General features: G+C 39.1%; 2 protein-coding genes across 4 annotated transcripts; one reads left to right on the forward strand and one right to left on the reverse strand.

The window, feature by feature from the left end:
* The first annotated feature begins 1,349 nt into the window (after positions 1 to 1,349).
* On the forward strand, positions 1,350 to 13,945 carry LOC133519305 (calaxin). 3 transcript variants are annotated; one of them, XM_061853338.1, is made up of 6 exons: positions 1,350 to 1,940; positions 5,927 to 6,135; positions 9,745 to 9,844; positions 12,759 to 13,018; positions 13,192 to 13,314; positions 13,700 to 13,945. In XM_061853338.1, exons 2-6 carry the CDS (start codon positions 5,930 to 5,932, stop codon positions 13,821 to 13,823), a joined length of 813 nt encoding a protein of 270 aa, XP_061709322.1. In that variant the 5' UTR covers positions 1,350 to 1,940; positions 5,927 to 5,929; the 3' UTR covers positions 13,824 to 13,945. The 3 variants fall into 3 exon arrangements, with proteins under 3 accessions (XP_061709322.1, XP_061709323.1, XP_061709324.1); XM_061853339.1 differs by lacking the exon at positions 1,350 to 1,940 and having other exon boundaries at positions 5,800 to 6,135; positions 13,721 to 13,847; XM_061853340.1 differs by lacking the exons at positions 1,350 to 1,940; positions 5,927 to 6,135 and adding an exon at positions 6,320 to 6,707.
* Positions 13,833 to 19,352, reverse strand: LOC133519303 (17-beta-hydroxysteroid dehydrogenase 13-like). The gene is made up of 7 exons (XM_061853332.1): positions 18,904 to 19,352; positions 17,765 to 17,903; positions 16,979 to 17,130; positions 16,273 to 16,450; positions 15,481 to 15,666; positions 15,001 to 15,183; positions 13,833 to 14,159 (listed from the first exon to the last, which is right to left on the reverse strand). Coding segments are annotated over exons 1-7 (921 nt in total). The 5' UTR covers positions 18,906 to 19,352; the 3' UTR covers positions 13,833 to 14,078.
* Between the last annotated feature and the right edge of the window lie 289 nt (positions 19,353 to 19,641).

Here is a 19,641-nt window from a genome sequence, read left to right on the forward strand (position 1 = left end):
AAAAACAACTTTTTGGATTTTATTCACGTTATAAATAAATTAATTTACCAAAACTAAATTTAATATAAAAGAATTATAGTCGAAATATCCACATTTAGCTTTGATAAACAATGCACACGTTTGTGAAATCACCATCAAAAAAATGCAGTAAGTGCCTAAGTGGTAAAAATGTTGTATCAACGTATTTTAACACACGTAAGTATATATGTAGTTGAAAATATGTATTTGCAAAAGTTATCTCGCTGCAGGTAGGATCAAAGGTTAACAGCATTTTGGTCCCACACTGTCACTCAAGTACAAAGAGAATATTCACCTGCTTATTATTTTTGGTGTAAAAACAATCATTGTGTTCTTTTATTGGGTTTTGAGGTTCTGAACTCATGCATCATCATCCTCAACGAATACAGTTAAATATACTTAACTATTACATTAAAAATTTTAAAGACTCCCTACGCTATAAGCCAAAAAAAGTATTTTTTTGCCAAATATGCCTTACATCATTGTGGAAAAGAGCTGATTGATATACTCTTCAAACTGCTGGAACATGGCTAAGAACCGCTACAAGGAATCTCGCTTTAACGTAAAAAAACCCGAAAACGGTCCTTCCGTTGGAGAGCTCCGATGCAACAGATAGACGGACATTAGCGTCAAACATATAACACCCCTTTTTATGCGTCGGGGGTTAAAAATAAAAATTGTTCAAGCCTATAAGCTTTTGAATCTTGGCTCACATCAATGAAAATGACCCTCAACCTTTCATTAACTAAAGCTACAAGTACCTACGTAATGACACAAAATGGTCGCAAAACACGCAATGCACCAGACGCTTAATACGGGTATATAGTTCAAAGTGTTCAAACCTGCGCGACCAGTGGTTCACCTTGCCCGGGCATCTTTCAACACCAAGCCCTGACCGTGTATTCGCTGTGACTGTGGCGCTGCCCTGGCGGGTTAGGGACACATTAAGCTGACGTTACAGAGCTGTCAAAAAGTATGGAGATCTGATGTAGTTTCTTAGTTTATTTTTCGCACATCGTAGGTTATCGGCGCTTGTATTTCTTCCACCACCTTTTTAGGGCTCCGTACTGTAAAAGAGATACGTTCTATCTGAGGTGGGAAATGTAAACACTCGAGGTAGATTTCTGATAATATATAATGATCTTTTTTTTTCTTCAAAATTAATAACAGCAATATCGATTATCTCAGATGCTTGCTTCTTTTAGAATGAAAACGCCTGCAGTACCCAAAGGGTAAAATGGGACCCTATTACTAAGACTCCACTGTCTGTCTGTCTGTCACCAGGCTGTATCTCATGAACCGTGATAGCTAGCTAAGTCGAGTAAGAGTCTAAGTAATAGGGTCCCATTTACCCGTTTGGGTTTCACATTTTGTCTGGGCTAACAAATCCTGTACAAACTGCCAAAACAAACGCTCGTATGGAGATTATTGATTAAAAGCGTAACGTACATGATGGACGGAATTATCCGTGTAATATAATCTCACATTTTATAACCTCTTGCAATTTACTGTGACATGTAAAGTTGCGAATACGTAAATACATGTAGTAGATAATTACGACAATTACCGTACAGTAGTAGGTATGTCTTTGTTTTTATCATGAAAGTTAAACATACATTTTACTATGGCACATTTATTTCGCTAATCGACAGAACTCAGTCTAAAACGAACTAATAGATGTGATTATTAAGATAATAAAGTCTAATTTATTCTATAAAGAAATAGCGATAAAAAGTATTTTCGTTTATCAAACCCGTTCGACCCATTTTCGCCAAAGTCTCCTCGCACCCCGAAAAAATTCGATACCACCGTAACTAAGCAACGACAAAACGTTGTCGATCACCGCTTCTCGGTTATAAATCATAGACCACCATTATATATGTGTATGTGTATTGTGTAGTGACTTGCGTGCATAAATCTATGTAAGTATCGTAGCCATTTAAGGTTAAAACTTGGATGTATGATTGTGGGAAATTCGCGGCGAAATCAATAGTTTTCGTGGCGTATTTCGTCTTTCATTTGTTTCTTCGTTTCAACTTGTCTTATTGATTAGGCTTTTGACTTTTGTATCTACCTACTTAAAGAACGTACCAAAATACATGTATGAATTTAATACTTTCGCCCTTAATCGCGTGACAAAATATGTGTCACAATTTGTAATCCCTCGCGAATAAAAAAGACTGACTCTGTCTTTATCTCATTGTCACGTAGACAAATACAGCCATTGTATCCAGTTACTTACAGCGCTGATTTTTATTTTTACTGGAAAGTTGACTAAAAACTTTGATATTTTATCCAGATAGGTGCTCTCTTTGTACAGTTACTATTTTAATATAAAAGTATAGGTAGTAGTAGTTTAGGTATGATAAAGGATTGTAGCTTTTTACTAAGGAGTTTACGTAACTTTTGTATCGTTTAAGCTTCAAGCCAAACTGCCTGCCCACTTGGTTTTCACGTATAAGATCGCTTAATAACTTACGTATTCGTAATATATAACAAGGCTGTTTCTAAAGTGCCCTGTACGTGGAACGTGGAATTCGGCCACAGTAGATAAATTTCCGCAGTAAACCTTGTTTTAAAATATTTTATAAGCCAGTAATTTGCCTTCTTTTTGAGGGTTTCGTAGTCGATAGGAAACCTTAGAAGGGTTACCAATCACCATACGTCTACACTGTTCGTTAACAGCTAATCTCAGTGCCCCTAAGTGAGTGAGTTGACACTTCACGTTTAAGCTAGAGACGCATGAACTCGATCCCAGTCCATCTCACCCGCACTGATGTATTGGTGCGATCGAGAGGATGCCCTCGATCGAGTTCACACATTCGCTAGCGTAAATGTCAAATGTCAACTCATGCTAGCCGTTTGCTTGATGAAACGAGTGACAGATAGAACTTCATAATCACGGCAGTACCTAATGCGGCAGCGAATGTTACTCATTATATTTTGATTATATCAAGAAAATTGACAGATATAGCAGAGTAATTCCACTGCAGTTGATATACTCGTACAAACATCACCTTTAGTAATAGAAAACCTACTTACATATAAATCACGCTTACAAAATGGTAAAATAAGAAATGGGAAACATCCCTACCTAGATTGCAAACGTTTTTCCACCAATTTATTTTAGCCACCCCACACTAGCGTCTCTCGAGCGTCAACGTCTAGTCAACTCAATGGCTTCTGCTCGGCGCAACTGCGCAGCGACGCCATTATCCATAGCGCTGACTAGATGCCGACGCTCAAAAGGGCGCTAGGCTACGCTAGGTTTGGCTGTAGGGTAGGATACTTGAGTCTTTAGGACCAACCCACATTACGTAGTGTCTTACGTGAGCGAATAACTCGCTTCAAACCTATGATACCTATGCAAGTGTCCTACGTGACCGATCTCGTTGTGCCGTTGGGCCGCCGCGCCGCGGCGCATCGCGAGTTATTCGCTCACGTAAGACACTGCGTAATGTGGGTTGGTCCTAAAGACTCAAGTATCCTACCATACAGCCAAACTGCTACTGTCATACTGTTCGTATTTCCATACTGTTCCCAACCTTTAACCACATGAAATCGCGTGCACTTGCCCTCATTCACATTCCCATGTAAATTCCACCATGCACGGCCGATAGCATCTTACCCGCTGTAATATACGTTCCGAAGCAGAAAAAGAGTATTATCAATATGGTGCAGTAAAAAGATTGCCAATTGATATTAAGTTCAGTGAAATTGTGGGGCTTTAGAACCGTAGGGTTATGGATGATAGGTACCTATATAGGTAAGGTCCTGGCCTTAGAATGTCGAAGACGAAGTTGTAGGCAGAATGGCAGAAGCTACTAAATACATAATTATTTTACACTCTGACTTATGAAGGGTAGAGGTAAGAAGTGCAATCTCTTATGGGAGAACTGAGGGCCTACCGCGAACCACGTTTGACGTGTTACCTCCCTATCACGCTTACGTACGAATTTACAAGTGCGACAGAGAGGCAACACGTCGAACGTGGTTCGCGGTAAGCCTCCTGTTGCTAAAGTGTCCAGCTAACAGCTGTAAGTAAATAATAGTTCGAAATCGCTCCGGGGGCGCTAGGGTAGCATGAGGTCATGGCAAGAACGTTATTGACGGAGTCAAGTTCGCTGTCAGTGATTTGTACTTTTTTATCAAATTTAAAAATTAGTTCGTGATGTATTGTGGCGCCGCCTACCTATTTAAGGTTTTTTGATGGACACTTTTCATACACATAGATTGTTCTCCTTACCTCTCTACCATCTATATTCTCCACGCCTATCTAAAAACTCTGAGCAATAAATACCACATCCGTAACTCCGTACTTCGTGCCACGATAGTAACAGGCGAATTAGTAAACTTTGACGTTAATAAATTGCTTCAGTTCCCTACTTACAGTTTAAATGCTTGTAGAAGCCCCGCTGAGTACAATTTACACTACACAATACACACTATACACAATTTATACAATTTACACTATATTGTATACCTACTTTTTTGTTTGCAAATATGATGACTCACAGCTATATTAACGACACCAATCATGGGAATTATAATAATCACTTACCATCAGGTGATTCGTCTGCTCGTTTGCCTCCTGTATCATGAAAAAAAAATTGACATAGTCTGTCAAACAACTTTATCAGTAGAAAAAGGCGCGAAATTCAACTTTTCTACGGGACGATACCCCCCCTTCACGCCTACATTTTTTAAATTTGCCGCTTTTTTCTACTTATCTATTTTAAAGTTACTCGTTTAAAATTAAATTTAAAAAGATAATCTTGTACTTTTTAGATGCATTATATATGCATCTCATAGTCTATAATTTTCGCTTCAGAAAAAAAAATACGCGTCCTTATATTTATCAAATTGGTTTTTAACAAACATTATTTCAACCCTTATTAAACTACCTGCACCAAATTAGTGCTTATACCAACTAGACAATAGATCAGATATATCACTCAGTATGAAAACAGTGTACAATATGCCTTATGCACAAGCATTAAAATTCAAAATCGACTAACAAATTTCCCGAGCTGACCGTACCTCGCACCGCCAACCTCGCTTTCCTTAATTATCAAGTTGCTAATCTTCGACGTTTGTCTTCATTATGAACTTTGCATTCTCTACCAATTTCATGGGCTCATGCACGAAGATTGCCTAGTTGGAGCATTATGGAGCGGCCTTGCGGCGCCTGCTTGCTTGCTTCTCCCAACCGACGCTCATCCCGATACTTCGCGTGTATAGTCAGACCAAGATAATTTGGCAGCGATTTTAGCAGCCCAGACAGTGCAAGTGTTATTTTAAACGTCAAACTTCTATGAAATTATGACGTTTACTTAACCCTAGCACAGGCTGCGTAGAAGCATGGTTCCATTTTTATCACCTGTCACTATGCCTGTCACTTTCGGGCTTACATACTTGTTAGACGTGACAGGCATGGTGAGAAATGATAAAGAGCCGACCATCAGCCCTACCTGGTCTATCCAACAAAGATAAGTTTGGTCTGACTCAAGAGAATTCTCTTACTTTAAACGGAAAAACGGGTTTTAAGTATAAAAAAACAAGAATTCATCGAAAAATCACAGTTACAGAATATAAGTGTATGTTTAGACTAATCTACATAGAAAATTTAGAGGTTTTTATCGGTCCCATTTGCCTGTTCAAAGAAAACGTTTGTTTAAAAATATCTTTGGTCCGATTTTCTCTATTATAAAACTTAACCAATCGTGTAACGGCAATTACAGAAATGAAGTCGATGCCATTAACAACCAGTTCACCAAACAACTTTCGTTTTGTAATTGCTGAGATAAATCAAGATACGCCAATATTTACAATGCATCTTCTTAAAGAAAATTGTCTACGTTCGCGGTAGGCCGTAGGCAGTAGACAACAAAGTATATTTTTCTTACAGAAAATGACGGAAAACAAGCAAATAAGCATGGCTGCGAGCTGCATCGCGCTCCGTGGCGTGAAGATCTTCCTGAACGCAGGCAGAGCCGCAGCGGCAAGGAAGGCTTCTTCACCCCCAGTAGTGAAACGCAAGCCTAAACCGCCAGTGCCTGGAGCTAGGCCACCGCAGAAAGTATTCGATGCTCTGCTTAAGAGCACTAAGCTTAACAAGTAAGTTTCTTGAATCAACTGAGCTACGGCAAACGGGGTTAGGGTCGGCAACGCGCATGTAACTCCTCTGGAGTTGCGGGCGTACATGGGCTACGGAGACTGCTTACCATCAGGCGGGCCGTATGCTTGTTTGCCACCGACGTAGTATAAACAAAATACGCGTACCACTACCACCACCACGCCACCACTACCACTACCACCACTTTTAGGAAAGGGGGTAAGAGGCAAATCTAGGAAATCCAAGGATTTACAAGGAGTACAAGTACTGTTTATCTTGCTTCGAGCAAAATAAGCTTGTTTCTTGTTTCTGACCCCACTTGACTTTATTATTTTCAGTTAAGTAAAATATTTTTAAAAGAAGCACTATAGAAACGAAAGTAATTGCCAGTCCACTGCTTTCACGCTTACAGCACCTTTCCCGCGCATTTTAACTATTTCATTCTAAGTGCTTTACTTGTAGGGTTTCAGTTGCTCGATCTTGGTAGGCCGGGTCGGTCGCTCGCCGCCATGCCTTATCGCAAACTTAAAGAAAAGACGCTCGAAACTTTGCACAAGTGCACTAATTTTAATAAGTGAGTACATTTGGTAAACGCTTTGCATCGTAAGTAGAAGTAACGCACTTGAAATAGGTACTTGTAGTTCAGTTGTACCTAACTGCAAAGGAATTTATCTTATTTCCACGTGTTATATGAAGACAAAGGCAACTATTTTTATTTTTATTGGGCTTAATTTTAATATTGCTATGCAATGGAACTTTTTTAAAATTATTTATAATTGACGCACAGATATCAGGAAACTTTAAATACGTACTTAGGTATGTTTATTACCGTATTTTGTAAATGCCGTATTTTCGGGATTAGGTTATACTCTGAAAAACGGTTTATTATAATCAATTAAATTCTTAATGAACCTATTGTTTTCTTGCTCGGTATGTATACAAACAAAGCTTTTGAATAGAAAGTACTTATGCCATCGTTTTATACGCTTAAAACTTACGTAGGTATGCTTTACACGCGTATTACGTGCTTAGACGATTTGTCATGAAAATGATGTACCTACTAACACTTAAGGTCTTCGCACACTATATCAATTCCACACCAACTCAACTCACTTTTGGTTCACCTTAGTGGACGACGAGTGGACGACGCGTAGCCCACCCGACAGTTACCTAAATTTTAAACATTGTACTATAGGACATACAAGATAAGGCTTTAATTTCAATATTTAATTTTGAGTCGAGTGGCTGTTGAGTTGTAACAATGTGCTAAGACCTTTACACGCGGTGTCTGGGAGTCGCCGTACGCACACATCGTATCATGCTGTATGCGAACAGCTTTCACTAAAATATATTGAAGATATACAATAATATTGCTAACTGGGTAACACGGCTGAAGGCGTACATTTTTTGGACCGTTGGTGTCTGAAAGTGGCGTATATAGATGATGTTAATTCACCAATAGGGCTCATATTGTCGGCTCTTTATCATTTGTCACCATGCCTGTCACGTTCTAACAGGTATGTAAGTGCGAAAGTGTCGCATGACATGACAGGTGATAAAAATGCGACTATGATACCGCTGCAGATTTGATCAATTTTTACATGGCACACTATTTAGCCAGTAAAAAAACGCGACAGGTATAAGTATGCGTGCGGCTTTGTTTTCTCATACATTTTGGAATACGAATCTTTCTCTACTATACTTAACGATAAATTGTTTTTCACCACACCAACTGGTATAGGCCCTATTGATTGTTCAAAAACTAATGAGAAAGTTGCATTTTATCCACGTGGGGCAAAGTAATCAAATGCAAATTTTGAGTCGCGTCCTTATGTTAGCTAGAATTGACTTTTAAATGATTATTAAGGTCCGACCGAGATCTCGGTCTCGGTCTCGGTCTCGGCATTCTCGGCCAAAAATCGAGCCGAGATCTCGGTCTCGGCTCTCGGCCAAAATCGGCCGAGATTCCTGCCGAGACCGAGACTAGGCAATGAGTTATCATTGGTGAATTTGAATTTTCCGCGCACGAGCACCGGGATCTAAGCCACCCGTTGGTTGCATCGCCCGATTTGTGTGACGTTTTTTTGTGATTTTGATTGGTTTAGTACCCACATTTTAAGCCAATTACTTATCAAATACTAAGTGTTGGGATCGGATAGGCGCGGTTGCAAGTAATGACTTGTTCATTTCATTTGGGTCTTTTCGTTTATGGTTGTTGTTATTGATGAAAAATTTAGTGTATATTGTGCTCGGGATGGAACTTAGATTATCTTTTTGTGAGTGGAAGATGACACTGAATATTTGGATACTAAATATATTTGTGTTAACGGGAAAAAACAAAGCAGTAGGTAAGTACAAAACGACACCTGTAGCGGATTTTTTGGGTTACAATATATAACTCTTTATTTTGATTATTATTATTGTACCTCTTTTTGTGCACATCCGTACTGAAAAAACCTGCCAAGTGCGTGTCGGACCATGCATAATGGAAGGTTCCGTACCTTCACACAATACAAAAAAGCCGTACAAGCAAAAGAGCGTATGTTCGTGGCACTTTCGTCGTTTTAATAAGATAAGTTTTTTTATGACTCTTAAATGACTTAACCGACCATATTCTAAATAATTTTCCTGAAAAATTATTTGCTTATGAAGCTTTATTATTTAGATATTTTGGAAGTGGTTTTGCTCTCCCGGTTCAAAAGTTAGAGGAGATCACACAATTTTTTTTGGAGCAATTATTTCCAAAAATATTGACTAAATAAAAAAAAAACATTTTTAGCAATCTTTATGTATTTTTAAAGACCTATCTAATGAGCCACATGAATTATTTTTAACTTTTAGTTACATTTGTATGGAGTATATATTTGAAAATATATTTTACAATTTTTATTCTAAACTAAGAAGCAACTTACATAATACATTTACACCTACGTTCCAAAGTTTATAAAATATATTGTATAGTTTATGAGTATAATGGCTGTGACATACGCACAGACCGACAGACATAAGGACGTGACAAAACTATAAGGGTTCCATTTTTGCCATTTTGGCTACGGAACCCTGAAAATACTATTTAATAGCGCTACGAATTGATTATTGATGATAACTTTTTGCTGATAAATTGTCGAATTTCGATATTCAAAACATTTTTAGTACAAAATTCGTATTTTTTTCTATTTTATAAATTCTCGCTCTCGGTCTCGGTCTCGGCCGAGAATCCCATTGAATCTCGGTCTCGGTCTCGGCCCAGACAAAAAAAGCGTTCTCGGTCGGACCCTAATGATTATTTTGGATGATACATTTTAAGTTCATTTGGATTTGATTTGGGTTGATTTATTTTGGTATTTCATAGTTAGTATTTTCCTCGCGTTGGTGTGGTAAAAAATGTTGTGTTTCACTCGGAGAAAAAAATTGTTTAACCTTGAAACCCTCGCAACGCTCAAGATTCCACTTCTCGAACCACCCGCTACGTTCGTAGTTCAATTTTGGAATCTTTCGCTTGCTCGGGTATCAATATGAGCACGAGCGGTTAAACAAACACTTTGCCCCCTTGTAAAACAAATAAGTATTGTCAGGCTGTAGTTTTATATATTTATTTGATCTGATCGCAGGTATGAGCTGGAAGCATTGTACACGATGTACCGGAATTTAGTAACAGCAGCGCAGTCCGCGGCGCCGGCCGGCATTGGTCAACCAGCCCCGAAGACAGACGTAAGTTATTGCTCCTCTACACGATGGCCCAGCGTAGGCCAGTCCAAGGGACGCATTTATGCGTTAGAGGGAGCAAGTGATATTTCTATCTCATTCCACTACATAGCTGCGTCCCCTAGACTAGCGTGTAGAGGACCCTTACAGATGCGTTGACGCGGACGGAGTTACTGTCCTTGATATAATAAGTTATTAGCAGATATTTCATTTTAATGCAAGCTATTATCGCTGACTGTACTTTTGTTTCAATAAACAGTTTTTATACTCATACATATTCATCAATACAATTCTATCAAACTCAAACATAATTGGGATGCGTTGATTTATCACAGAGTTCCTGTAGCCTCTTCCTGTGTCCATCATCAGATCAGCTCGATGTTGGTACCATAAAGGATAACTCACGTTAGAACGGTCTTGATATGGCTCGGATATGTCTGTGTAAAGTAAAAAAAATATCCGATCCATATCCTATCTCTAGCAAATTTTTGACATAGCTTAAAGTTCGAATAGGGCCGTATGATCTTATTGCACCCTATTTTTCACGGATGGCGGCCTCGAAGCTGGCACGCAACCTAGGTCAGAGTTTAGCAAAGGCTAGATTATGAATGGGAAGATTTAGGGGAAGGGTGTACCTACCTTGCACTGGGGTGTGAGCAAGCATGGCTCACCTGCAATCAGGGTCGAATTCCCACCTAGGCTACTAGGCCCGGGCCTAGGGGCCTAGGCAACCTAGCTATAGTATTGAGATGGAGAAAGGGGCCCCCTATATTCTTAGTACCATACCAAGTACCTAGAGGGGCCCTAGGTCTCTAAATCCGGACCTGCCTGCAATTTCTCGGAACTCGTGTTCCGAGTAATTGCTTTTAAAAGGATTTTAGTTTGGAACGATACTCGAACTTCCCTACTACTACTACAGCTAACTACTACTACTACTACTCTAACCTTGAAAAACTCAACTTGATTTAATATTGATTGAGACATTATATTTGATGATTATATCGATTTCACACTACTAAGCGCTGGTGGCCTAGCGGTAAGAGCGTGCGACTTACAATCCGGAGGTCGCGGGTTCAAATTCAAACCCCGGCTCGTAGCAATGAGTTTTTCGGAACTTATGTGCAAAATATCATTTGATATTTACCAGTCGTTTTTCGGTGAAGGAAAACATCGTGAGGAAACCGCACTAATCCCCGATAAGGCCCTGTTTACCCTCTGGGTTTGAAGATCAGATGGCAGTAGATTCGTAAAAACTAGTGTGTATGCCAATTCTTAGGATTAGGTGCCAAGCGGACCCCAAGCGGGAGCTGTGCCAAAATACCGGAACAACGCTAGGAAGATGATTGAATTCACACTACTCCCAGTACATAGCGCGAGTGAGATGCATATAAATATGACATGGTATGGTATTTTGTTGTAATAAATAAGCATGATATGTCTAGTAGGTAGGTAATTAAACATTTAAAAAAAAGTTAGGATCTTTTAAATTCTAATACACCTGAAGATGTTTACCAGTGACGTTAGGATAATCTATTTCTAGCGAGAAAAAAAATATATAGGTAAAGGCAATATAACCGCATCGTGCTAAGGCTACCCTACGCATTGAAGCCCCTTTGGCTGAACAAAAACTTTGTGACAATCGCGTGAGGTGACGTTGATCGTTTCATTAGAACCCCAATCGAGTTCAGAACTCACTTTTCGTATCGACTTACATATATATATTTCATTACAATACCAACCAATAAAGTAATGTTATCAATTTCGTTAATGGAATACGAGTAGCTGGTGTACTTGATGTATTTAACCAAATTTGTACTAGCCAATCATCGATGGAATATAAAGATAGGCTTTTGTCTAATAGATTAGATTCTGAGGCGTAAAAATTATTTGAGAAAACTCATACTATACCTAAACAAAAATAACTCTCCAAGAATTAGACCAACCTAAGTTGGCAGCGATTTTGATAGCCCAGACAGTGCAAGTATTATTTAAACGTCATAATTTCATAGAAATCAAAAATGAGCACGTGTAGTTAAATGTGATTTCGTAACGCAGTAAATTCAATAAAACCTTATGGTAGCGAATAAGAAATAACCGTCATTAGAGAGCAAAAAATCTAACAATTTCGGAAACTGTGTGATTCCGCAACATGATGGAGTTTTACTTTTATTGACAATTTCTAGGCACAACATCAGGGAGCTTGCCGCTAACTTTATTATAATCTTATACTCGTATCATGACGTTTGAAATGGGAACAGGACTACATTTATGTATTTTATTTCTTCTAGTTAAATGTCTGAAGTCTCCCACTGCTGTGTAAAAGTCGTAAACCGAAATGTCGGGTTGCTCGGGCAGGTTGGATGTGACAACCCCATTTATCATAAATCTAGCCAAGTTAAATAGGGCCCTATTATCATTGGCCACAGCATCTTGACAGATGATTGTTGCCGCGACATTTAAGAAGAAGAAAAGGTACGTGCGCCGTCGGAAGTCCAATCGTAGCACGGCACTTTCTGCCACAAAGATCGTAGGTGAAGCGCGAATCTGTTGATGGTTCCTATGAAATACGAAGTCTTTTTTGCTTTAAATCATCTTCGTCATGCTTCACTATGCCGTCATGTAAAAGGTTACGCTATTCCGCTCTTTTAGGGGCTTCCTTTTCCAAGGTGTTCGGCTCGATGCCAAAGGACAACATATTCCGCTTGCAGAAATCCTTAAAGTAAAGCATCTGGCGTCCGACTGGTTTTTTGGCGTATTTTTTAGTAATATATCACCATCATTTGCGTACTTTATGGGTCAGCGAAGGATTCTTACGGTGTTTAATCTAAACAGTTTAATTAAATACTTATATGTACAAACTAAATTGCCTATTAAATGGACTGTTAAAAGAAATCATTTTTCACACTGTTTTATTTTACAGGGCATAGACCAGAGCACTTTCCGTGACGTAATGCACAACACCTTCGATCTCGTTACCGAAGAAGCCATTTTGGAGAGAATCTGGGTGACGTGGGAGCGCCCTTCAGGGGGCGAAGGGGCCATTAAATTTGAGGCCTGGGCTAAAGGCCTGAGCCGACTGCTAAGGGGGACTGAGGATGAAAGAAAAATGCACTGCTTTGCGGTGTATGACCTTAATGGAGATGGCTGGATTACGAAGGACGAGATGTTTTTGCTATTAAAGTAAGTATTTTGTGATGAACCGATTTTTGAATGAAGTCCTCATTTTTCGTAACCCAGTTTTTAACTGCTGAAGAGCAACTGCTGTCTGAACTTTCAATTATACAGATCTTCTACATAAATTTAAGCAAAATCATGCGATAAAGTTGTTTATATTTGAAATTTTCATATTTCAGGAACTCGCTCCTGAAGCAGCCAGGGGATGAAGACCCGGACGAGGGAGTCAGGGACCTTGTGGAGCTGGTTCTTAAGAAACTGGACGTTGACAGAGACGGCAGGGTCTCCTTTGAGGATTACAAGTTAGTTGTCTAATAAGCATATTTAAATATGACTTGTTTCCTTATGTATCTAGAGGTATGGAGAGAACAGATATAAGAAGAAAACTGGGAGGAAATTTCCGTAGACTCGCTGGAGGCAACTTATACGGAGGCCAAGATCTTACAGCTGGTTTCTAAGCTAGCAGAATAGATACATAGTAAACATTTAATTCCGCGTGGACTTGTCTGTCCTACACCTAGAGTATTTTTGCAAAAATCGACGCTCTTCATTTGGAAAAGAAAATCTTGATTAACCGACGAATCTCAATATATATTCAGTTTGCCTTCTGGGCTGGAAGGTCAGTCGATAAATACCAGTACCTGCACTAAATCTTGGAATCTGGGGCCGAGCTAACGAAAGATATAGTAGTTATGTAATTCTTTTCAGACAAGCGGTGGAACAAGAGCCCCTTCTGTTAGAAGCCTTCGGCCAGTGCCTGCCGTCGAAGCGACATTCCGCCGCTTTTCTTAGAACACTAGTGACTAAGTGAAAAGAGAAATAATAGTATAAGGACTTATTTAATGTACAATTTGTTTTAGAATTGTATTTTCTCAAGCTATAAATATTATTCAGAATAGAACTGAAGTTTATAACAAAAAACTATGGAGTGGAAACACATTCAGGTTTAGATTATTTTTTTTGATAGGTTACAATGAAAAAAAAGGCCCACTTATTTGACTCAAGATGAAGTTTAGTCGTCACTTCGTCAAGTCGAATAGGGGCCAAGTTAATTAGCAACAGTCTTTTAGTCGTGAGGGTTTACGCCAGCCCCGATGAATTTGTGTAGGATCCTGACTGCGGATGGAGCCAGGAAACGAGTGAAGAACTGGAAAGACACAAACATTTTGGAAAAGAGACCAAATTAAGTAAAAGAGTGTGATATAATTAAATTAAAATATCTTCTAGCGGTCCAGAGACCCATAAAAATTATTCCATTCTATTCTGTTTTGAATCTTTAATTTAAAAAAAATAAAATTGCAATTGTTTTCGCAAATATTGATGTCCTGGCGGCGCTAGCTTAACTTATGCGCGGCCCGGACATCAAAGCCAATAACTACTGTCAAGATCAAAATGCTTTTGATTGCCCTTTTGAATAAGGGAATAACAAGAATCCTAAAAATAAAATATAATGCCAAATTGAGTAGCAGTAACTAGGATTAAATAAAGTAGGTATATCTAAGGCTACGACACTTCAGGTCAATTCTGTCTGACTAACCTCCATTTTTTTATTTTATTTATTATTTATTTTATTTCAATAAAATACAGTGGATACTGACTTAATATTAAATACAACGTCCCACAAAACTGTTTGCACAGTTTGAGTGTGGGATCCGTGGGGCTATACTAGGTTAGATACATAATAATCATAAAGTCTAATTATTTATAGAGGCAAAAATTGGATAGGTATGTGTTAAATGCTATCAAGGTAATGTTGGAACAAAGCTCTTTTAAATTTATTTTTATTTTTCTCCTGTCTGATAGTTGCAGGTAAGCTGAATAACTAAGGCCATTTCTCTTCGTTTTGAATTTAATGATTTAATTGTAGTTTAAAGCCCAATGAACAGGTGGGCTTTGAACGACCTACGAGATGCAGTTAGCCTTAACTACATCCCTGAAATTGACCAAGGTACATCGAACTTGGAAGATACGAATTTAGTCTGCCTTACCTTATCTACATAGAAAAAATTGACAGGGATGGTGATTGTCCACTGATTCCTCCTGACAGCATCCACGATGAGGTCCGCGGCCTCCCCTGCGTCTACCATCTTGTTAGCTTTTTGGAATCGGATGCGAGGGTTCTTGGCCAACCCGGTGTCTACTGTGTATGGGCAGATGGTGGTGAATTTTATCTATGGAAGCAGATTACTATTGGGCATATTATTTAAAATAATGGAAATATTTAATTGTTTCACATCTTAAAGGAGCACCTAGCCACATTCTTTAAGTATCAAATAAACTTATCATCATTCTAACCCATTCCAGGAACCAGTAGGCAATTAAATGACAAGTAAACATATTACTTACAACGCAGTGTTCCTCGTTGCTTTGTAGATAACCATTAAACTATCATGCATAACTTGGCAATCAAACTTCAATATTACAATTTATGGACAAAAAAGCAACCAAGATGATCATGTCGAACTTACATTACTTTTGCCATCCGTCTCTTCATACAACTCGTTTTCCAAAGCTTCCATGATGCCACGGATCGCAAACTTGCTTCCGCAGTAGGGCACCAAGTAACTTGTGCCTATGTGGCCTGCCATGGACGAGAGAGCCACGATGTGCCCGTGGTTCCGCTTCTTCATTGCTGGAAGGAAGGCTTGGAGGGTCTGAAACCAAAAGTAACCAATTTATTAGTTATGTTCTGGTACCATCCATGAAGTGCATATAACTGAGAAGCAAGGCATGGAGTTTCAGAGCTGGAGATCATAGATTCAAACCCCGTACGATAAATAAGAGATATCAGCTGCTCTTCGGTCAAGGACAACATCGTGCAGGAACAGGAAAAACTCAAAAACCATGTGCTTACCATCAGACGGGCCGTATGCTTGTTTGCCACCGACGTGGTGTTAAAAAAAGGCCTGGTTTGAAAAAAAGTGGAAGATCAGATGGAAGTTGCTTTTTTAATAACCAGTAGCTTCGCCAATTCTTGGAATCAGATTGCCTAAAGCGCAGTCTAGTAAGGGAGTCCTCCCTTAAAATGCAACCAGTAAAGTGCCAAGATGAAGTTGAGTTGGATGACCCACGCTATGAACGGTCTGCGCCTTACCGAGGCGTCTGACACTTCGTTTTCTATAGAGAACATCACGTGATCACCTATCATGAGAAATGAAGAGTCAGATACGTCGGCCGGGACCCGAACCGCTCTAGCGTGGGTCATCCTTTCATATCCCTTGCTTATTTCTCAGCCCAGTCCCCTAATAAATATAACGTACCCAAAGGTTCCCAGCTACATTGACATTAAGAGTGGAACTGATGTTCTGCTCAGTCCACTTCAAGAAAGGCTGACACGGCATAATTCCAGCATTGTTCACCAGTATCGTCACTTCTCCAACTTCTTTGGCGACCTTGTCTGCGAGACTGAAGACTGCAGTTCGGTTGGATACGTCACATCTGGAAAAAATCTAGTTATGTATTCAAGGCCTCCTTCTTTATATTTAAGACCATACTTGGACAATACGATTAAGAGTGTTCTAACATTCCCAAATATGCTCTTTCTACGTTCAATATGTTCCTAAACCTTTCAGCGGCTCGCTCAAGGAGCGTGAGAATCGCTCGGCAAGCTAACCAAAAAATTTGGTGCAGGCACAAATTTTCAGGAAAGTGACCGACCTGACTTTCCAATCCAAATAAGGAGAATCTAGGTATTATTAAATTATTGCCGGAAATATCATTAATAACAGATATAACATTTTGAATTCTTGAATAATTTTTTTGAGAGAGTGCAGCATCTTATAAGTATATTTTTTTCTCTCATTTGATCGTTTGTAATACATTCTCTATAATCACGATTTATATTGGTATGGTGTTTGATGTGGAATGATTTCGATTATTACCAATACATAATATCTTAATGAAACGACAACCGACAATTGCTTGATCATTAACTACTTATATGTAGTAAGTATGGTAGATAATTACTCGTATTTATACGCTTTCCCCCCATTATCCTTGATCGCCTGAACAGTCTCCTCGTTGCCTTTGGCGTTGATATCCACGCACACCACAATGGCGCCCAGCTTGGCGAACCGTTGCGCCAACTCTCGGCCTATGCCGTGACCTGCACCCGTAATCTATGACATAATATGTAGAATTAATTAGTTTTATAGGATTTCTTTTTTTGAACTAATTAACTTAATTTCATTTCACATGCAAATTTAAATTTAAGGATATGAATTCGATCTTCCTCTTTTAAATTATGGCCTCCATCAAATCAATGATGATTTTGCCAATGTCACGTGTGCTCGTAGAGCATGGCGTTGTTCGGTAGTTACTCTTAAGTATGCAAGTAGCGCATGTCGTTGCTTAGTAGTTACTGTTACGTATGCTCGTGGAGCATGTCGTTGTTCGGTAGTTACTGTTAAGTATGCTCGTAGAGCATGTCGTTGTTCGGTAGTTACTGTTAAGTATGCTCGTAGAGCATGTCGTTGTTCGGTAGTTACTGTTAAGTATGCTCGTAGAACATGCCCTTATTCGGTAGTTACTGTTAAGTGTGCTCGTAAAGGATGACGTTGTTCGTAGTTGCTTTTAGCAAAGCGATAGCTGGACTTTACTAAAAGCCACTTTTTTAGAGTTGGATAGGTATAAATCTTGTAAGTATGTGTTTCGGAAGGCTATTTATTATTTTTGTAAGTATTAAATTATTAGTTCTCGTTCCGTAGACTTTATTATGAATCTAGGTGCATTAGGAATTATGTAAGTACTTACAAGAGCTATCTCTCCTTGGACATTCTTAGGCTCATCAGGCACGAACACCTTGTAGATGCAGCGAAGGTTCTCCGCGTGCACTTTGATGAGAGTCCATATCAGTTCTAGCACGACCACTACGGTGCCCATTATGTCCGTCCTGTTAATCATAGTTGTTTATGGCATTAAAACAATATACGGTCAAGTAAAGGTGAGAGTCAAACTCAGAATATTCCGATCAAACGTAAAAACCGTATTGCTGTATGGGTGCGAGACGTGGAAGGTTACAAAAGACATCTCGCGCCAGCTACAAGTCTGTGTTAACCGCTGCCTTCGCCGCATTCTCAGTATATACTGGCCCGAGAAAATCTCTAATGCCAGCCTCTGGAGATGCTGCAATGAGACCCCGATCGACCAGCAGATCAAGCGCCGGAAATGGACCAAGGCACGCCCTAGACTGGAATCCCCAAGAAAAAAGGAAACGTTGCCGTCCAAAGCAGATCTGGCGCCGGACTATAATTGCAGAGGCGCAGGCTATTGGGAAAACTTGGAGCGAACTCAAGCACGAAGCTCAAGACCGATCCAGATGGCGGCGTACTGTGGACGCCCTCTGCCCCATCTAGGGGACATAGGACAATAAGTCAAAGGTAGAAACAACTAGATTGTTCTTCAATGCATATATTGAACCCGTAAAATTTAAAACTCTCGTCAATTTACAATCTCGCCAAGTTAAATTATAAATCGACTTAAGAAGATTACAAACTAACCTAATCTGTTTGTCTGGTTGACGTAACTGGTGACCGAAGAGCTGGCGGTTTCCTCGCACAACGTATCAGTATTGCGATACAACGAGGAAATGCCGCCAGCATCCTTGGTAAAATGCCTCAAGGGCCTATTTTAGTTATAAGATAGTTCTAGTAATCCTCTGTATATATCCATTATGTATATTGTTATTGTAAATAAATCTATGTAACCTACGTTAGATTGTAAATTAACGGGAGCACAATCTTACAATGTCATATATATATATGTATATTATAGCCTAGCTTGTTACACAATCCCGTGATGCCTTAGACCTCCTTCGATATCCTCCCGATTCCCCAGGCCGAAAATCCTGTATTTAAAATGCTAATAATCCTAATTAATTTCATTAAACTCACATTTCAATAACAATAATCCACCGCTGTCCACACGAAATTATTCTTGTTTATCTACTTCACTTTATTTACAAATTATACCACATAGATTTTGATAAATCTTACTATATTTTATAGGCTTCATGTACGAATAATTGAATACACGAATTGACTGCCGCATTAGTTCTGTAATCTAATCTAAAGCAATATAAAATATGAATTATCGTAGGGACTTATCGAAAAATTACATCCACAACGCCTGTTTGACTCGAGAATAGCAACAAGTGACGAGGCAATTTTAAAATCAAACTATAAAATTATCGAACAATTACATCCACAACGCCTGTTTATCTCGAGAATAGCAACAGGTGACGAGGCAATTTTAAAATTAAACTATAAAATTATCGAAAAATAACATCCACACCGCCTGTTTGACTCGAGAATACCAACAGGTGCCGAGGCAATTTTAAATTAAACTACTTGTAAAATTTAGAATTTGCTTATCTATATTATCTTATCTAAATTAGGCTACGAGTACAAGTAGATGACTGAGATGTTTTTTTTTGATAATGGGGTCAAAATTCTTTTCGTTGTATTATTTCTGACCACTCTGTCACGCTTGTATTAGTGTGGCTACCATCAAATAAATAAAAAAATTGGCCAAGAGCATGTCGGGCCATGCTCAGTGTAGGGTTTCGTAGTTACCATTCTGTCCGAACAGGCCAAACCGGGGCTATTATTGAGTATCATGTACATTACAAT

The sequence above is a fragment of the Cydia pomonella genome, chromosome 6 (genome assembly GCF_033807575.1).
Source record: "Cydia pomonella isolate Wapato2018A chromosome 6, ilCydPomo1, whole genome shotgun sequence".
NCBI lineage: Eukaryota > Metazoa > Arthropoda > Insecta > Lepidoptera > Tortricidae > Cydia > Cydia pomonella.